The sequence below is a fragment of the Lupinus angustifolius genome, chromosome LG04, assembly GCF_001865875.1.
Source record: "Lupinus angustifolius cultivar Tanjil chromosome LG04, LupAngTanjil_v1.0, whole genome shotgun sequence".
Classification (NCBI taxonomy): Eukaryota; Viridiplantae; Streptophyta; class Magnoliopsida; order Fabales; family Fabaceae; genus Lupinus; species Lupinus angustifolius.
In genome coordinates this window covers 21,276,538-21,292,332 of record NC_032012.1, presented here as the reverse complement: position 1 = coordinate 21,292,332, position 15,795 = coordinate 21,276,538, and the positions used below count along the sequence as shown (strand labels likewise).

General features: G+C 32.5%; 1 protein-coding gene across 1 annotated transcript; it reads left to right on the top strand.

Annotated features, from left to right (window-relative positions):
* LOC109344712 (RING-H2 finger protein ATL11-like) lies at positions 325–1,391 on the top strand (the record flags this gene model as incomplete). Its single annotated transcript, XM_019583463.1, has 1 exon — positions 325–1,391. A coding segment is annotated over one exon (894 nt), but the record flags the coding sequence as incomplete, so codon positions are not given.

Sequence of the window (15,795 nt, the reverse complement as noted above, 5' to 3'; positions counted from 1 at the left end):
ACATGGAAATTGTTCTTGGCTGCATGGATCTGGACTATGCATTAAGGGTAGAGCAACCCCCTTCTCCTTTGGAATCCAGTGCCTCTGAAGAGAGGAAGGATTATGAGTGTGGGATCGCTCTAATCGCATGAGTCTGATGATCATTAAGCATGACATTCTAGAAGTCTTTAGGGGTACTATCTCGGATGAGATAAATAGTGCCAAAGATTTCCTTGCTGAGATTGAAAAGCGCTTCGTAAAGAGCGATAAGGCGGAAACAAGTACTCTGTTACAAAACTTGATTTCCATGAGGTATCAAGGCAAGGGAAACATAAGGGAATACATTATGGGAATGTCCAACATTCTGTCTACACTCGCCAGTGCACAGAGCGAAGAATGAGAGGAAGACACGACCTTTCGATCCCAATTATCGGAAGTAACCACCGGCCACGTGGCCTAGACCGGGAGATAATTGAAACCTTCCCAACCTTCATATACTCCACCGTGAAGAGCCTCAAGATAGGAATGGCCACGCTAGAATGCGCCGTGTGCTTAAACGAGTTTCAAGACGATGAAAAACTGCGTTTGATCCCAGTTTGTAACCACGTGTTTCACGCTGAATGCATCGATGCTTGGTTAGTTAATCACTCCACATGCCCTGTTTGTCGCGCCAACCTTGTTTCCACACCAAGCGAAGTTGTTCCCTTTATGACGATTCAACTTCCGGATCAAACCGACCCGGAACCGGACCCGGTCCACGTTGATGAATTCAGTGGAAGACAAGGTACAGTGATGAAGGAGTCTCCGAAGTTGAGTAATAACAATTCGGTTAATCAGAACCGTCCACGTAGATCAAGGTCAACTGGGTTTAGATTCACGAATTTGCTTCCACGCTCTCACTCGCTGGTTCAACGCGGTGAGAATTTGGAGAGGTTCACGTTGAGGTTGCCGGAGGAGGTGAGGAATCAATTGGTGACGTCAACGCTTAGCCGCACGAAGAGTTTAGGCGTAGCTTTCACACCCGAGAGTAGTGAGAGGAGGGGTTATAGGACACGAAGTGTTGGCAGTGGCTGTGGGAGGAACAATCTCGAGCGGTTGGACCAGTCGGATCGGAGAATGTTTCGTTGGATGAGTAGAGCGGGTTCCAACATATCAAAGAAGGTTACTGAGTTTAATAAAGATGACGTGGGAGAACGATCATCGGACCGGCTATTTTCTGGAAAGGAAAATGATATGTGAACTTGGCTTTTAAGTTAGGTGGATAGAGGTGGTGAGATAATTGCTTTTATACATTTTATTCTTATTTTGTACAATTTATTAGATTATGTTTTAGTTAATCAGTGAATGAGTGGATAGTATAAAAATATGGCGAGATAATTGTTTTGCTTTCATTTCACACAGGGTATTGTTATTTTTACGATAAAAGGTTTCATACAGTTGTGTATTTTTCCTTTTTAATTCTTTTTTAAAATCCCTTTTTAATTCTTTTTAAGATATCCATTTGCAGTTTTAGAAGAATTTTGGTTGCCAAGTGTTGCAGAGAGGGAGATGGAGATCACAAGTCCAAACATATCACATGTCTCAAATAATATTTCATTTCATGTCTTAAAACAATAAGATTGCTTCATCTTATTACCTTTTGCTTTTAAATTTTTATTTTATCCACGTGTTAATATATGATTGACTTGTGACATAAAATGGGATACAATTGAAGACAAGTGATCTCCATACGTAATGATGTATTTACTTTGTGTGTCAATGACATGAAGGTTTTCTAGTGTTTTAGTGTCATGGCTTGTATAATTTCCATGAGTTAATTAGGTCTAACGGAAATGAGTATGTTTTACCTATACTAGATGCAGAAAGAGTCTTCATAAGACGAGACAAGGCATATACATCATCTAACTCTTCATCAAAACCATTACTAGAGTCCTCCCAAATCATGTGTCTGCTGCACCCTATTTATATGAGAGTTCATTATCTAACAACTCGAGTGTAGGGAGTATCATGGTGCTATCTTGTTCTTCAAGTTTAAGCAAAATCCCAAATTAGATGACCCGAAGTCACCCTAAGACAATCTTTAAGCTCATATCCCACATGTTCGGCTTTTAATTGAGCCTCATGATAAGGGCATTGGAGTTGCCCCTTAGATAGTACTACCCTTTGAGTTGGGTTCTCAACTCAATAATAACAACATCTGAAGTCTAAAGGACTTGTTATGATGGATTCACTTGGAAAATGGAGATTTCTAAAAGTGAGTATAACATTCATTGAAACTTGTGGCTACTACAAGAGATTCACAAGTTGATGGAACATAATTGATCGACCTCCCTCTTGTGAACATGGTAAAATAAAGTCAATTTTGAAGAGAGAGATAAATTGGGAAGGTTTTGGTCGATGTATTAATGGGATATTTCAAAATCAATAAGCAATAAAGGAAATAATCCAATAACTATTTGAATAGTGCCTAGTAAAATGAGGGAGGAGATGTGAGAATTACTTCCAACATGTCTCATTTATAAAAATATATTATATGAGGCGAAAGACTTACATTTGATCGATGACGAAGTGATATATTTTAGTCAATAACAACATAAAATAAGTTATTATTTCATTCTGATATAATATTAATGTATCATTTCAAAACTAATTAAAAGAATGAGGTGAGCCAGCTGTACTTACTTCCTAATAGGATGAACCTTCGGTATATGTACATAATACAAAAAGAAATTTAAAATTTGTTTATTACTTAGAATTTTATATTCTCCTTTTTGTGTCAAAATTTATTAATTAAATTATTTTAATTAGTTTTATTTAATAAATTTGATAGCCTAATGTATGGGATTTCTATTTAATAGGTTTTGAGGATGATAAGTACATACTATCATATCCTTGTAACTGAAGAATTTATTCATAGAATTTTTTACTTGTAAATTATAAGACAAACAACTTTATTATTACATTAAGACACATCCAAATACTTAATGTCATAGAAATAACCTATTCCCTTATAAAGATGGGGCTACATATATATATACTATTCTCAAATTTCACTATAGTATAATACAGTAAACCGCCCTTTTGAAGATGTCATGCATTTAGACAAAGCGAATCACCAATTTTAATTACAATCAATTCATCAATAATTATTAAAGTTTCTCCATTGTATTTTTTATAGGAAAAAATAGGATTCATGAGATAATAAAGTCTTAGATTACAAAAAATCTATTTACCCTACTTAAATAGTCTTATAATTATTATGTTATAAGAAAAATATGTAGTCAACTAGTCTTAAAACAATAACATTATTAATACAAATAGTTTGAAGTCTATTATTTACGAACGGACCATATTTGAGATCTAAAGCCATTGTTTTAGCGATCTTATGATTGGCCCACTCTTGCACAAATGGTGTGTTTTTACTAGACAATAGTTAATCTCACTTTAAATTCTTGTAGGGGTTAATACTTTATCCTAACATGACAATAATGAATTTAAAAGAGTAAATTGTAGTGGAAAATTATGGATTGGAGAACTAATTATCTTATTTTTCTAATGTACACTTGCCTCAGAGATTAACATGTATAAATACGTGTTGATTGTTTTCATAGATTTAAGTCACTAAGTATGATATGATGAATGATATCATTACAATTAATTAACGAATTTGCAAATCGCCTTAGTTTAACTCCATACCCTTCACATAAGTTAACACAAAGGTAAACAAAAATCATCATTTTGGATTAAAGGTAAATATAAAGGTGCAATTATATTTTGGTTTTAGTAGATCTCTAATTCAATTTTATACTTGGAGTGCTATTATTATTGTTGTTTTGTTAGATTGGATTTTAGTGGATCTCTTTTGAACCATGTAATATTTTTATCATCTCATTTTCGAGAATTGTATATTTATTTTTTCCTATTTGTAATTTTTGTTCTTTTTAATAAAATTTTCACTTAACAAAAAAAATAACTATTTTAACAATAGTCTCAAACACGTGTAGACAAAGATGTGAGCACTCAAGCTTTTCTGCATGAGTATGCTTATCAATAAATAAATTGTTTTCAAATAATGTTGTACTCTATTTCTTACAGCCCTAAATAAATCTATAGCATCTACCTTTGTCATTAAAAATATTGTCCCATGCCTTAAAAAAAATTGTGTCATGTTGATGTTAATTTTTTTGCAAAAGTACCTGATCATGTTTGTCTTTCCCTTTTCATGCATCTTGGCTTTCTATTGTTGGAATTTCTGACAATTTATGGGTCACAAATATAATTCTATAATTGTGTTATAGTCATTATGTAATTAGCCAAAATATAAAATGATCTTAAGTAATTAATTTGGTGGCTAAGGGCATATGTGTCATGAAATAATAATAAGTGTAGATACCTTCAGGCAATTTCTGATTTGATGAAGGGACTGAATCAGAATTATTGCAACTAAAGTAGTAACCACTACGGGGTTACTTTTATGGGTTATGGTCCCCATTTGTAGAGCAACAGGTTTTTAGGTGTAAAGGTTAAGGAGAATAAGGTAGGATGAGAATAGTGTTATCCAGGATAGGATAACACTATCCACCCATCCATAAGGCTCATAAGGTATAAGGATGAGGTTTCTCCTCATAACCAAAAGCTAAGGCAAGCAAGGTACACTCAAGAAAGCTCTCTCATTCCCCTCTAGAGAAGCATAAGGAAAGCCGTAAGACACTCTATCATCTGGAAGATCATCGCACCCTCATACCTTCGAGATTCTGGAAATGGCTCAACAAGGTATGTTCTTCATCTTCACCATGAACTCATTTGGGGTTTCTTCGGTCTGGACCATGGATGTTCCATTTGGGTGTATGTATGGGCATACACATTCGGTTGTGGGAACAAAGCCATGGTCATAAGGACTTCCGTGTTTACTCTATGGATTACAGATGAAGAGTAATTTCTCCAACAACATAATCTATATATAAAGCCAAAACATAGGGTAATTTCTATCATTGTATAATTTTTACTTCCTATTTCATCCTTAACATTATTTAAGTCACCACCAACTTAATAATTAACCATATCTCTCACCTAAAAAGGAACATTATCATAAATACAAAAAAATTATAATATAAAGTATATGGAATATAATAAATACATTCTAATTCTAAAAAATCAAATATAAAGCACAAAGTGCTTCCGCACATTAGTAGTAATAATAATGTAAATCATGAAAGAAATGAAAAATCTTATATATAACTCTACATTTTTTTTGGAGAAAGAATAACAATAATGAAAAAAAGAAAAAGCAAAACTAACATGATAATAAAAATGCATAGCTCTCTACCTAACTACCGTGGGAGAAAGAAGAATAACCATATCTGATATGAGGTTTGTTAGATTATATGTAGGATAATAGATACATAATCACAAGCCAAGTCTTAAAAGTAAATCAAATAATAATATAATATATATTTTTAGAATAAAATTAAATTTAAAATTCTATAAAATGATGATTTTTTAAAAAGGTAAAAATATTTTAAAAAATTCTCCAGAAAGTGGTACATGTAAAAGTTTTCAATGAAAGTTACTCACATTTATGTATGTTATAGATAAATATTATGCTATATATATATATATATATATGTATTATGTTATATTATATTATGAATATTTGTCTGTGACAAACAAGTTCATATTATCAGACATATTGCACTTTCTTTTAAATTTCAAAAATTTAATCCAATTGTGAAAATGGTATGAGTCATGGATAAGAGAGATCTTCTTGATGAACAATAAGGAATGAGAAAATGATATTGAATTGAAAATGAGTTACAAGGAATAAATGAATCACCCTTTATATACTATAATGTCTAACTAATAACTAACTAGTTAATAAATTAATTAAACTCTTAATCGATTAACGAAAACAATATTACAACTAACAGACTGAAATCAACTAACAACTTTAACATCCCCTCAAGCTGGAATGTGTCAATCATTCCAAGCTTGAAATGATTGTGATAAACACCACACATACTCTAATACTTCCTCTTGCTGGTGAGTGAATCTTCGTCTCTCAGGCTTGAAATTTGAACGTGAAGCAATACTGACGCTTAACCACCATTTGGCAGAAACAATTTCATCTAATGCTTAACCATCTTTTTGACAGAAGCAAACCAATTATAACGGATGAAAGAGAGAAATGAGATGGACTCTAATCTTGATCCTTATACGTTGCTTCAATAAGGAAAATAAAATTACACACTATAATGTTGTGTGTTTAATGAGAAAGAGAGAGATAAAGAAACTAGAATAATAAAGAAATGAGAAATAATTGGAGGTAAATGATAAAGAATAAGACAATAATATGATAGTGATCTTGACAACTTGTACATGCCACCATCTTCTGCCATAGGTGCAATCTGCTAGAGTTGGAGATTACTGCCAAACCATAGCCACCATTTGTTTTGCATATAACATCTATGAACATACTCTTCCTAAATCATAAGGTCCAGAACTGTCTCCACCTAGAGAAAATGTTTCTTGTACCCACTTGATACATTGCAACCATGAGAAAAGAGGATATTCTCCTTTATATTCATTAATAAATTCAATCACTTTCCTTTTATGAACAAAGAATCCAACCATTAGAACACAAGAAATAAGAGGCACCATATTATTGTTTGTAATCTTTGCCTTGATTTTCAGCCCTTCAATAGAAGAAAGAACTGAAATGGATGGCATGAGTGTACCAATACAAATTTCCATGCAAGCACCTAGCAAAACTAAAATAGGCAAAGCCAATTTGGTTTTTCTATGTTTCTCAAACCCACATCTTCTTCAATCTTCTAGCGGATTCTTGTTCCCTTGCATCTATCGAAAGTAGCCTCTTGAATCATGATACCTGAACATGTAGATACTGATTTTGCTGTGATGGCTAAAGACATTTAAGCTTTGTAGTGGAATCATTTCTTCTCGGGAGAATCATAAAAAATGTATACTTATCAAGAATGTATCTTGGCATTGATACTCATCCACTTGCTCCTGATCAAGAATTTTAGTCCCTATGGAGACTTCTGCTTCAAATTTCTCACCTTGCATTTGTGTTGCATACTTGACTTACAAAGAATAAAATTCTTCAAATTTTGTTGCTTTTGCAAACAGAATAAAAGACTAAGCAAAGCTTGCAAAAAAAAGAAGAAGAAAGGTTGATGGAAAGGTTGATGGATGGAAGAATATGGAATGGTTGATTATGATTCTCAATCAAGAAATTGGCAAGAACTTCGAAGTTATTGAATTTAACACTAAAAAATAATTCCTCAGTGAACAAATCTTCAAGAAATGACAAAAAATTCTGCATTGAACAAATTCTGCAAATGACTGATTAACAACACCCATGTAAAAAGAATCAGAGCAAGCCAAATGAAGAATCTTGGAATGATAGAGCCATAAGCAGAAGCTATTAGAAGGATAATTATGCTCCGATACCATATGAAAATGGTAGGAGCCATGGATAAGAGAGATCTTCTTGATGAACAAGAAGGAATGAGAAAATGATATTGAATAGAAAATGAGTTACAAAGAATAAGAGCTTTATATACTACAATGTCTAACTAATAACTTACTAGTTACTCGATTAATTAAACTTTTAATCGATTAACGAAAACAATATTACAACTAACAGACTGAAATCAACTACCAAGTTTAACACCAATAAAACTTTCCTAGTGTAATGTGATAAAAAAATGATGATACATATAATAAAATGAGATGAATCAAAATATCAATATCCAGTTATCATTTTATGGAAGTTTAGGGTTCCTAATGTTGCTTATAGTTGATGGAAAATTATTTTCTCTTTCCTAGCTTTCCTTTTGTTCTCTCTCTTCTTCCTCATATTCTATCTTCTCTAGCTGGTGGGTTTTTATATTTAGCGACTAAAATCTAAAACTATAAGGTTTATTCTCTTACCTTTTTTTATATCCCAACCTAATTTCCATCAATCAATTAATTCTAATTCTTATTTTTATTAAAGATGATATTTTTTTCTTCAAATAATTTATTAACCCTTGATAGCAATTGAATTTTTTTAAATCTTATTACAATTAATATTTCAATCAATCCTATAATAACAAATATCATTTTCTACTATTTTATAAACTTCCGAGAATAATATGAATTATATAAAGAAACAAAGTTATATAATAATAAGAGTAAAACAAAATAACCTATATATAAATAGTATATTTTAAAATCAAATAATATCTTAACCTATATAAATATAGTAATAATAATAATAATAAAGTGATAATCATAATGATAATAATATAAAATTCTATTATGCTTCTTATCTTAAATTTACGTTATTATTGTATTTATTTTAGCATAAAAATATAATTACTATATGATCTTTTGTATTCTTTAGTAAATAAGTAGTTCCACAATAACTATTGTCATCCTTATTTTTTTTGATAAGAGTAATCCTTATTGTCATCTTTAGTTATGTACCCAAAAAAGGACTAGATATTTAGTTTCCTCAAGAACATTTCTATCTAAATGATTATTGTTCCAATGACAAGATTAACAAATGTTTCACCAAAAATCAATTCATTGACTAATTGGCCAAACGAATCGTAATGATATATAACGTTAAAAAGACTAGTGAATAATGCGAAGAAGATCTTAGCTCCTGACATTAACACGGTTTTGATGAAGACACCAACATTACCAAAAAGAAGAAAAGAAAGAATACTTACGAAGACAATGGAGATTCTAGCTTCAAGATATTCAAGACTTTTAGTCTAAGTCTAAAATATGTACTTCTATCCTATACTCTTAATTATACAGTAGTAGTAATGCTCAAACTATTTTTAAAAGAAAATTGAAATACTTTAAAATACTTAAAACAATTTTCAAAAATAATGTGTAACACTTTACTTCATCTAAGTAACAGGTTACGAGTGTGAGAAAATAGTTATCCAACTTAAAATTGATCAGAGTAATTCATTATGTCTTTGAGTAACAGATTACCAGTGTTATTAGAGTTGAGTAGTCGATTACTCTAATTCGAAAATAAATGATTAGTGGATATAACATTTGAGTAATCGACTACTCAATAATGTAATCGATTACTAAGAGTTGTTGCATCAGACTTTCAAATTCAAAGTGAATGAGTTTCAACCCAAAAGACATGGTTTCATTTCAATCAATTCCTACCATTTCAAACAGACATTTTGGCTGATTGAAAATCCTATATAAAGGCATTAAATCTCACAATCACTGCACACAACATATACACAACTCTCATACAAATTTCAAAAGCTCTTACACATATTCTAAAATTATTTTTTGCACTTTTGGCAATAAGTTCTTAAACTTTCAAAATTGATTTTTCTGAAGTTGCTTAAATTGAAAGTGTTTCAAGTTTACAAACTTATAAAGAGCATTATTACTAAATATACAAAGAGTTGATTGGATTGCAAGTTAAATCACTTTCATACTTGTAAAGGCAATTCCGTCATTGTTGAACATTCTTCATTATTATTGCAGAATACTTTCTTTCACGACGTGTGATAAGAAAGGGGATTAGAATCACTTGGAAATGTGTTTTCCAATGGTGAATAAGGATTAAGAGGTGTGTAAGGTACATAGAGATCCTAGGGTGAGATATTGTAATTGCAACTCATAATCTTTAGTGAAAAAATCTCTTGTGCTGCAAGAGTACTAGACGTAGCCTTCGGTAGAGAAGAAGGTGAACTAGTATAAAAATCCTTGTTTATTCTCTTCTCCCTTATCTCTTTGATTTTACTTGTTAATTTTCTGCATATATTTTCCGCTATACTTTAACTCTTGAATTTGCAGAAAAAGTGATCACTATTTTAAGTCAACTAATTCACCTCCCTCTTAGTTGCAATCTCAGTCTTACAATTGACACAAGAGATATTTTTTGAGTAAGTTCTTCTCAAGTCTGATCCTATATTGAAGATGACCTAAAGATCATTCCTAGGAGAAGGTTCCAACATCAACCACCCTCCAAGGTTTGTTTGAGAGTGCTATGATTTTTGGAAAATCAGAATAAGAATCTTAATAGAATCTCAAGACTTAGATATATGAGACTCAATGGAAGAAGTTCTGTTCATACCATACATAGTTGTTAATGGGGTTAAACAACCAAAACCAAAATGTTCATGGACCGTTGAAGATAAAAAAAAAAGTACAATACAACCTTAAAGCCAAAAACATTCTTGTGTCGACTCTAGACGAAAAAGAATTCCTTAGAGTGTCAAGTTGCAAAACATCGAAAGAAATTTGGGACATTCTAGAAAAGATATATGGAACCAAAGAAGTAAAAAGGTCTATAAAGAATGGTGAATCATCAACATCAAAGCAAAATTCTATGTGCTCTATATGCAGAAAACCAGATCATCTTGAATGTGCTTGTCCAACCCTGAAAAAGCACCATACTTTCAAAAGAAAGAAGAAAAAGAAGCGTAGAAGAACAAATGCTATATTAGAAGATAAAGGTGATGGTTCAAATGCAGAACTTAGAATTAAGGAGCAATCACATATTTCCTTGATGGCTTCACACAATTCAAATGATGATTATGAGGTTAGTAGCTCTGAACCAAATGATATTTTTCGTATGATGAGTTACAAAATGCTTTCAATGATTTACATCAAGAATGTGTTAAGCTTTCCAAAATTTTCCTGAAACAGAAAATTGAAATTTTTATTTTGGAAAGCCATAACAAAGTTCTAAAGAAAGATATTGAAAAACCCACTTCTTTCTCATGTCAAAAATGTGTTGCTCTTGAAACTAAAGTTTCAAATTAAGTCTTGAACTTAATAAACTCAACAAGAGCAGTCATAATTTAGACAAGACCATAAAAGTCTAAAGACATTCAACAGACCATAGAGGTCTTGGCTATGCAAATAGTCGTGTGACTAAAAATGAGAATGTCTTAGGAAAAACAATCATGGGAATCACTATAAAGTTTTATAAAGAAAGTGTCCATATTAATCCTATTTTTAAAATAAAATCTTGGACACATAAACATCTACCCACTTGTTCTTACTGTGATAAAATTGGTCACACGTCTAACACTTGTCATATTAGAAAATATGGTGTGTCATCTGACCAATACAAATGGATAGAAAAAGGTGCTAACCCCACAGGACCCAAATCACATTGGGTACCTAGAAAATATTTTTAATTTGTTTTGTAGGAAAATTTGAGAGCCGCCTGCAATTTATGGTAGTTGAATAGAAGCTGCTCAAAACACATGACGAGCGATAGAAAGAAGTTCTCTGTCCTCACTCTAAGGGACAAAGGATATGTCACTTATAGTGATAACAACAAGGGAAAAATTCTTGGAGTTGGTAGAATCATCAAGCCACCCTCAACAACTATAGAAGGTGTACTATATGTTGAAGGACTCAAGCACAACGTTCTAAGCATAAGTCAATTATGTGACAGAGGCTTCTATGTGGCATTCTACCCAGATAAGTGCATCACTGAAAGTAAGAAATCTCAAAACTCTAAACTTGTTGGTAAAAGGATAAATAATATATATATGATTGACATAGATTTATCTTTACCAATAACGTGTTGAGTTGTAAATGATAATCATGATGCATGGGTTTGGCATAAGAGAATTGCTCATATATATATGGACCGTTTAAATAATATTATTAAGAAAGATTTAGTTGTTGGTTTACCCAAAGTGAAGTTTGTTAAAGACAAACTATGTAGTGCTTGTCAAATGGGTAAACAAACAAAAACCTCTTTCAAACCTAAGCATATAGTTTCTTCCGATAGACCATTGTAGTTATTACATATGGACTTGTTAAGCCCCTCACGGACAAAAATTTATGGTGGTAACTACTATGCTCTTATTATAGTAGATGATTTTTCGAGATACACTTGAACACTCTTCTTAGTTCATAAGAATGAGGCATTCAAATCCTTTAGAGTTTATGCTAAAAGAGTCCAAAATGAAAAATCACTAAAGCTTGCTGCTATAAGAAATGATCATTGGGGAGAATTTCAAAACTCTTCTTTTGAAGAATTCTATGATGATGTTGGCACCAGTCACAATTTTTCTGCTCCTAGAACACCACAACAAAATTGTGTTGTAGAGAGAAAGAATCAGTCTTTAGAAGAACTGGCCCGTACAATGTTGAATGAAACTAACCTTCTAAAATATTTCTAGGCTGATGCAGTAAGTACTGCATGTTATGTTTCAAATCGAGTTCTTATAAGACAAATTCTTAAGAAAACCCCTTATGAACTCTTCAAAGATAGAAAACTAAACATTTCTCATTTACATGTATTTGTTTGTAAATGCTTTGTTTTGAATAATGATAAGGATAACTTAGGCAAATTTGATGCAAAAGCTGATGAAGGCATCTTCCTAGGCTACTACTCTCTTACGAGTAAAGCTTAGAGAGTCTTTAATAAAAGAAATCTAGTCATGAAAGAGTCCATTCATGTATCTTTTGATGAAACCAATCCTGAGATAAAGGATGGATTAACTCTTGATGAGGAGGAATTGTCAAGTTCATCCTCAAATGAAATTTCTATTATTGAACCTACAACTGATACTGAGCATTTGAAAATGAATGATAACCTACCATCTCAAGAGGCGCATATTCATATAGATTTACCAAAAGAATGGATAACTCATCGAGATCATCCTATTGATAACATTATTACTAAATTAAATACGGGTATCACTACCCGACGAATGCTTGATAAAGCATGTCTAAACATAACCTTCGTCTCGCAAATAGAGACCTCCAATATTGATGAAGTAATCGAGGATGAACACTAGATTCTTGCTATGCAAGAAGAATTAAACTAGTTTGAGAGAAATGAAGTTTGGGAACTTGTTCCTAGACCGAAAACCAGGCATGTTATTGGAACTCGGTGGGTATTTCATAATAAATATGATGAAAATGGTATTATTGTTAGAAATAAAGCTAGACTAGTAGCCCAAGGATACAATCAGGAAGAAGGTGTAGACTTTGATGAAACCTTCGCTCCGGTTGCTAGACTTGAAGCTATTAGGCTATTACATGCATATGCATGCTCTTTAAATTTTCAGTTATATCAAATGGACGTAAAGAGTGCTTTCCTGAACGGCTACATTCAAGAAGAAGTGTTTGTTGAACAACCTCCTGGTTTTGAAGATTAGAAACACCCTTCTTATGTGTACAAATTAAAGAAAACTCTCCATGGCTTAAAACAAGCTTCTCGTACATGGTATCATCGTCTAACTAAATTTCTACTTGAAAAAGGTTTCAACAAAGGAAAGGTCGACACTACACTCTTTATAAAAAGAATAAATCATCATACTCTACTTGTTCAAATTTATGTAGATGATATTATTTTTGGTTCTACTATTGAGGTTTTGTGTAGTGAATTTGGCAAAATGATGCAAGGAGAGTTTGAAATGTCCATGATGGGGAAGTTAAATTACTTCCTTGGAATTCAAATCAAGCAACTTGATAATGACATTTTCGTAAGTCAATCCAAATATTGCAGAGACTTGCTAAAAAGATTTGACATGGATGACTGCAAGCCAATAGCTACTCCTATAGGATCCGGTACTTACATTGATATAGATGAAGCAAGAAAAAACATTGAAATATCAAAGCATAGAGGTATGATTGGATCTCTTTTATATTTAACTACCAGTAGACCTGATATCATGTTTAGTATATGTCTGTGTGCATACTATCAATCTAAACCAAAAGAATCACATTTAGTTGCCGTTAAGAGAATCATGAAATATCTTAAGGGTACATCTAACATTAGGTTGTGATATCCAAAAGGAAGTATATGTGATTTGGTTGGATATTCAGATTCATATTTTGTTGGGTACAAAATCAGAGAGGAAAAGTACAAGTGGTACTTGTGATATTTTGGGAAATGCTTTAGTCTCTTGGTCTTGCAAGAAACAAGCATGTGTTGTTATAAGCGCTGCTGAAAATGAATATATAGCAACAGGTAGTTGTTGTGCCCAAGTGTTATGGCTCAAACAACAATTACGAGATTATGGCTTAGACTCGGGGTGCATTCCTTTAAAATGTGACAATACAAGTGCTATAAACCTCATAAAGAATCCTGCTACGCATTCTAGAACCAAACACATTGATATAAGACATCACTTCCTTAGGGACCATGTCCAAAAGAAGGATGTGTCTGTAGAATTTGTTGATACTCACAACTAGAGCTATCAAAACGGGCATGCCCGGTCAGGCCGGTCCGCCAAAGCCTGGAAATTTATAGGGTTTGGATATCATTTTAGGTACTTTTTATTAAATCCGGGATTTTTAGCCTGACCCGGTCGTGAGAGTGCAAAGTGTCAAGGATTGCATTAGCAATGTTTGCCCATGTTTTGATGAAGACAAGGAATTAGCTAAAGCTTGAAGATGGCTCAACAATCAACATGCCGAAGGCTCAAGTGGTGTCTTATTAGACTTATGTTATAATTCTTTATTATCTTTTTAGAAGTCTAAGATGCTTGCCATAGATATTGAGTCTAGGTTAGGTAAACCTAGGTGTGAGTCTCACAAGACTTATCAAAATAATCAATCCATTAAAAATGAGACATCTTCTAGAAATATATGATAATTAGGTCCATGCATTTATATACATTGATTTTGTGCATTAAAGGTATTATATTTTGGAAATCATGTATTGCATGAGCATATATCATATAAGTAGTTTACCATTTAATCATGTATTAAAAATACACTGGTTAATCGATTAACCTCATGGCTTAATCGATTAACATGTATGTTTTTATGCTGTTTCAACAGCATAACTGAAAAACCGTTTTTAAGAGCCAAAATCAGTTTTGTATAAATACTGGCTAATTGCATAAACGGCGAAGTAAGAAAATGTAGAAAAAAAGAGAGAAAAACATAGAGAAAAAGATATAGATCTTCATTGTTAGAATCTATTAGAAAGTGTTGAATTAGGAGAAAGTTTGGATAATGCTAAGGCTTTAGATTTCATATTCATATTACATGTTTCTTTGAAAAGCTTTCTTGCATATTCTTGTGTTTTCTTGGAAGAAAAAGAGATAGATCTTTTTGATTGCATATTTTCAGAAACCTCATGCATGAACATTAATATTAGACTAGGACGTCTTGTGAAGTTCTTGCTTAGATTTTAGGCTTTGTTTTTCATTGTAATATTCGAGTATTAAGTACTCATTCATAGCTCAAAGCATTGTTGTAAAAGGATTGGGAAAATCCTAGCTGTGGTTAGGTAAGGTGTTCTTCACACAAAGACTTGGAGGTCTTGGGATAAAGAGCGATACCTTGGCTGAGGCCGAATCGCGTAAGAAAGGTTTTCTTGGGAGGCGGTTTTGGGAAAGGTCAAACCAAGGGTGACGAAGTTCTTTGGGTTCCAAGAAGGGAGCATTCAAGTTTTGTATTTGGAAGCGTGTATGTAATGTACAGTGGTTTTCATAGTGAAGAAGGAAAATCTCCCAAATCAGAGGGGATGACTGGATGTAGTTTTGCAGTAGACAGCAAAACGAACCAGGATAAAATCGCTGCGCAATCCTTTTCTCTTTTATGTTTCAAGTTGTTTTAATGCGAATCTGGAACTAATATTTTGCATACTTGTTCCTTGCTATGTTCTTGTTAATCTTGCATAAAAGTATCTATTGTAAATCTGTTTGTGTGTTGGTTAATAACTTTGCAAGTTGCTGAACTGGTCATTATGTTTCTGTTATTGGTTAATCGATTAAGACCAGTTGTTAATCGATTAACTGAGCATTTTTCAGCAAGTGTGTAAAAACCTAAAAAGTGGAACTT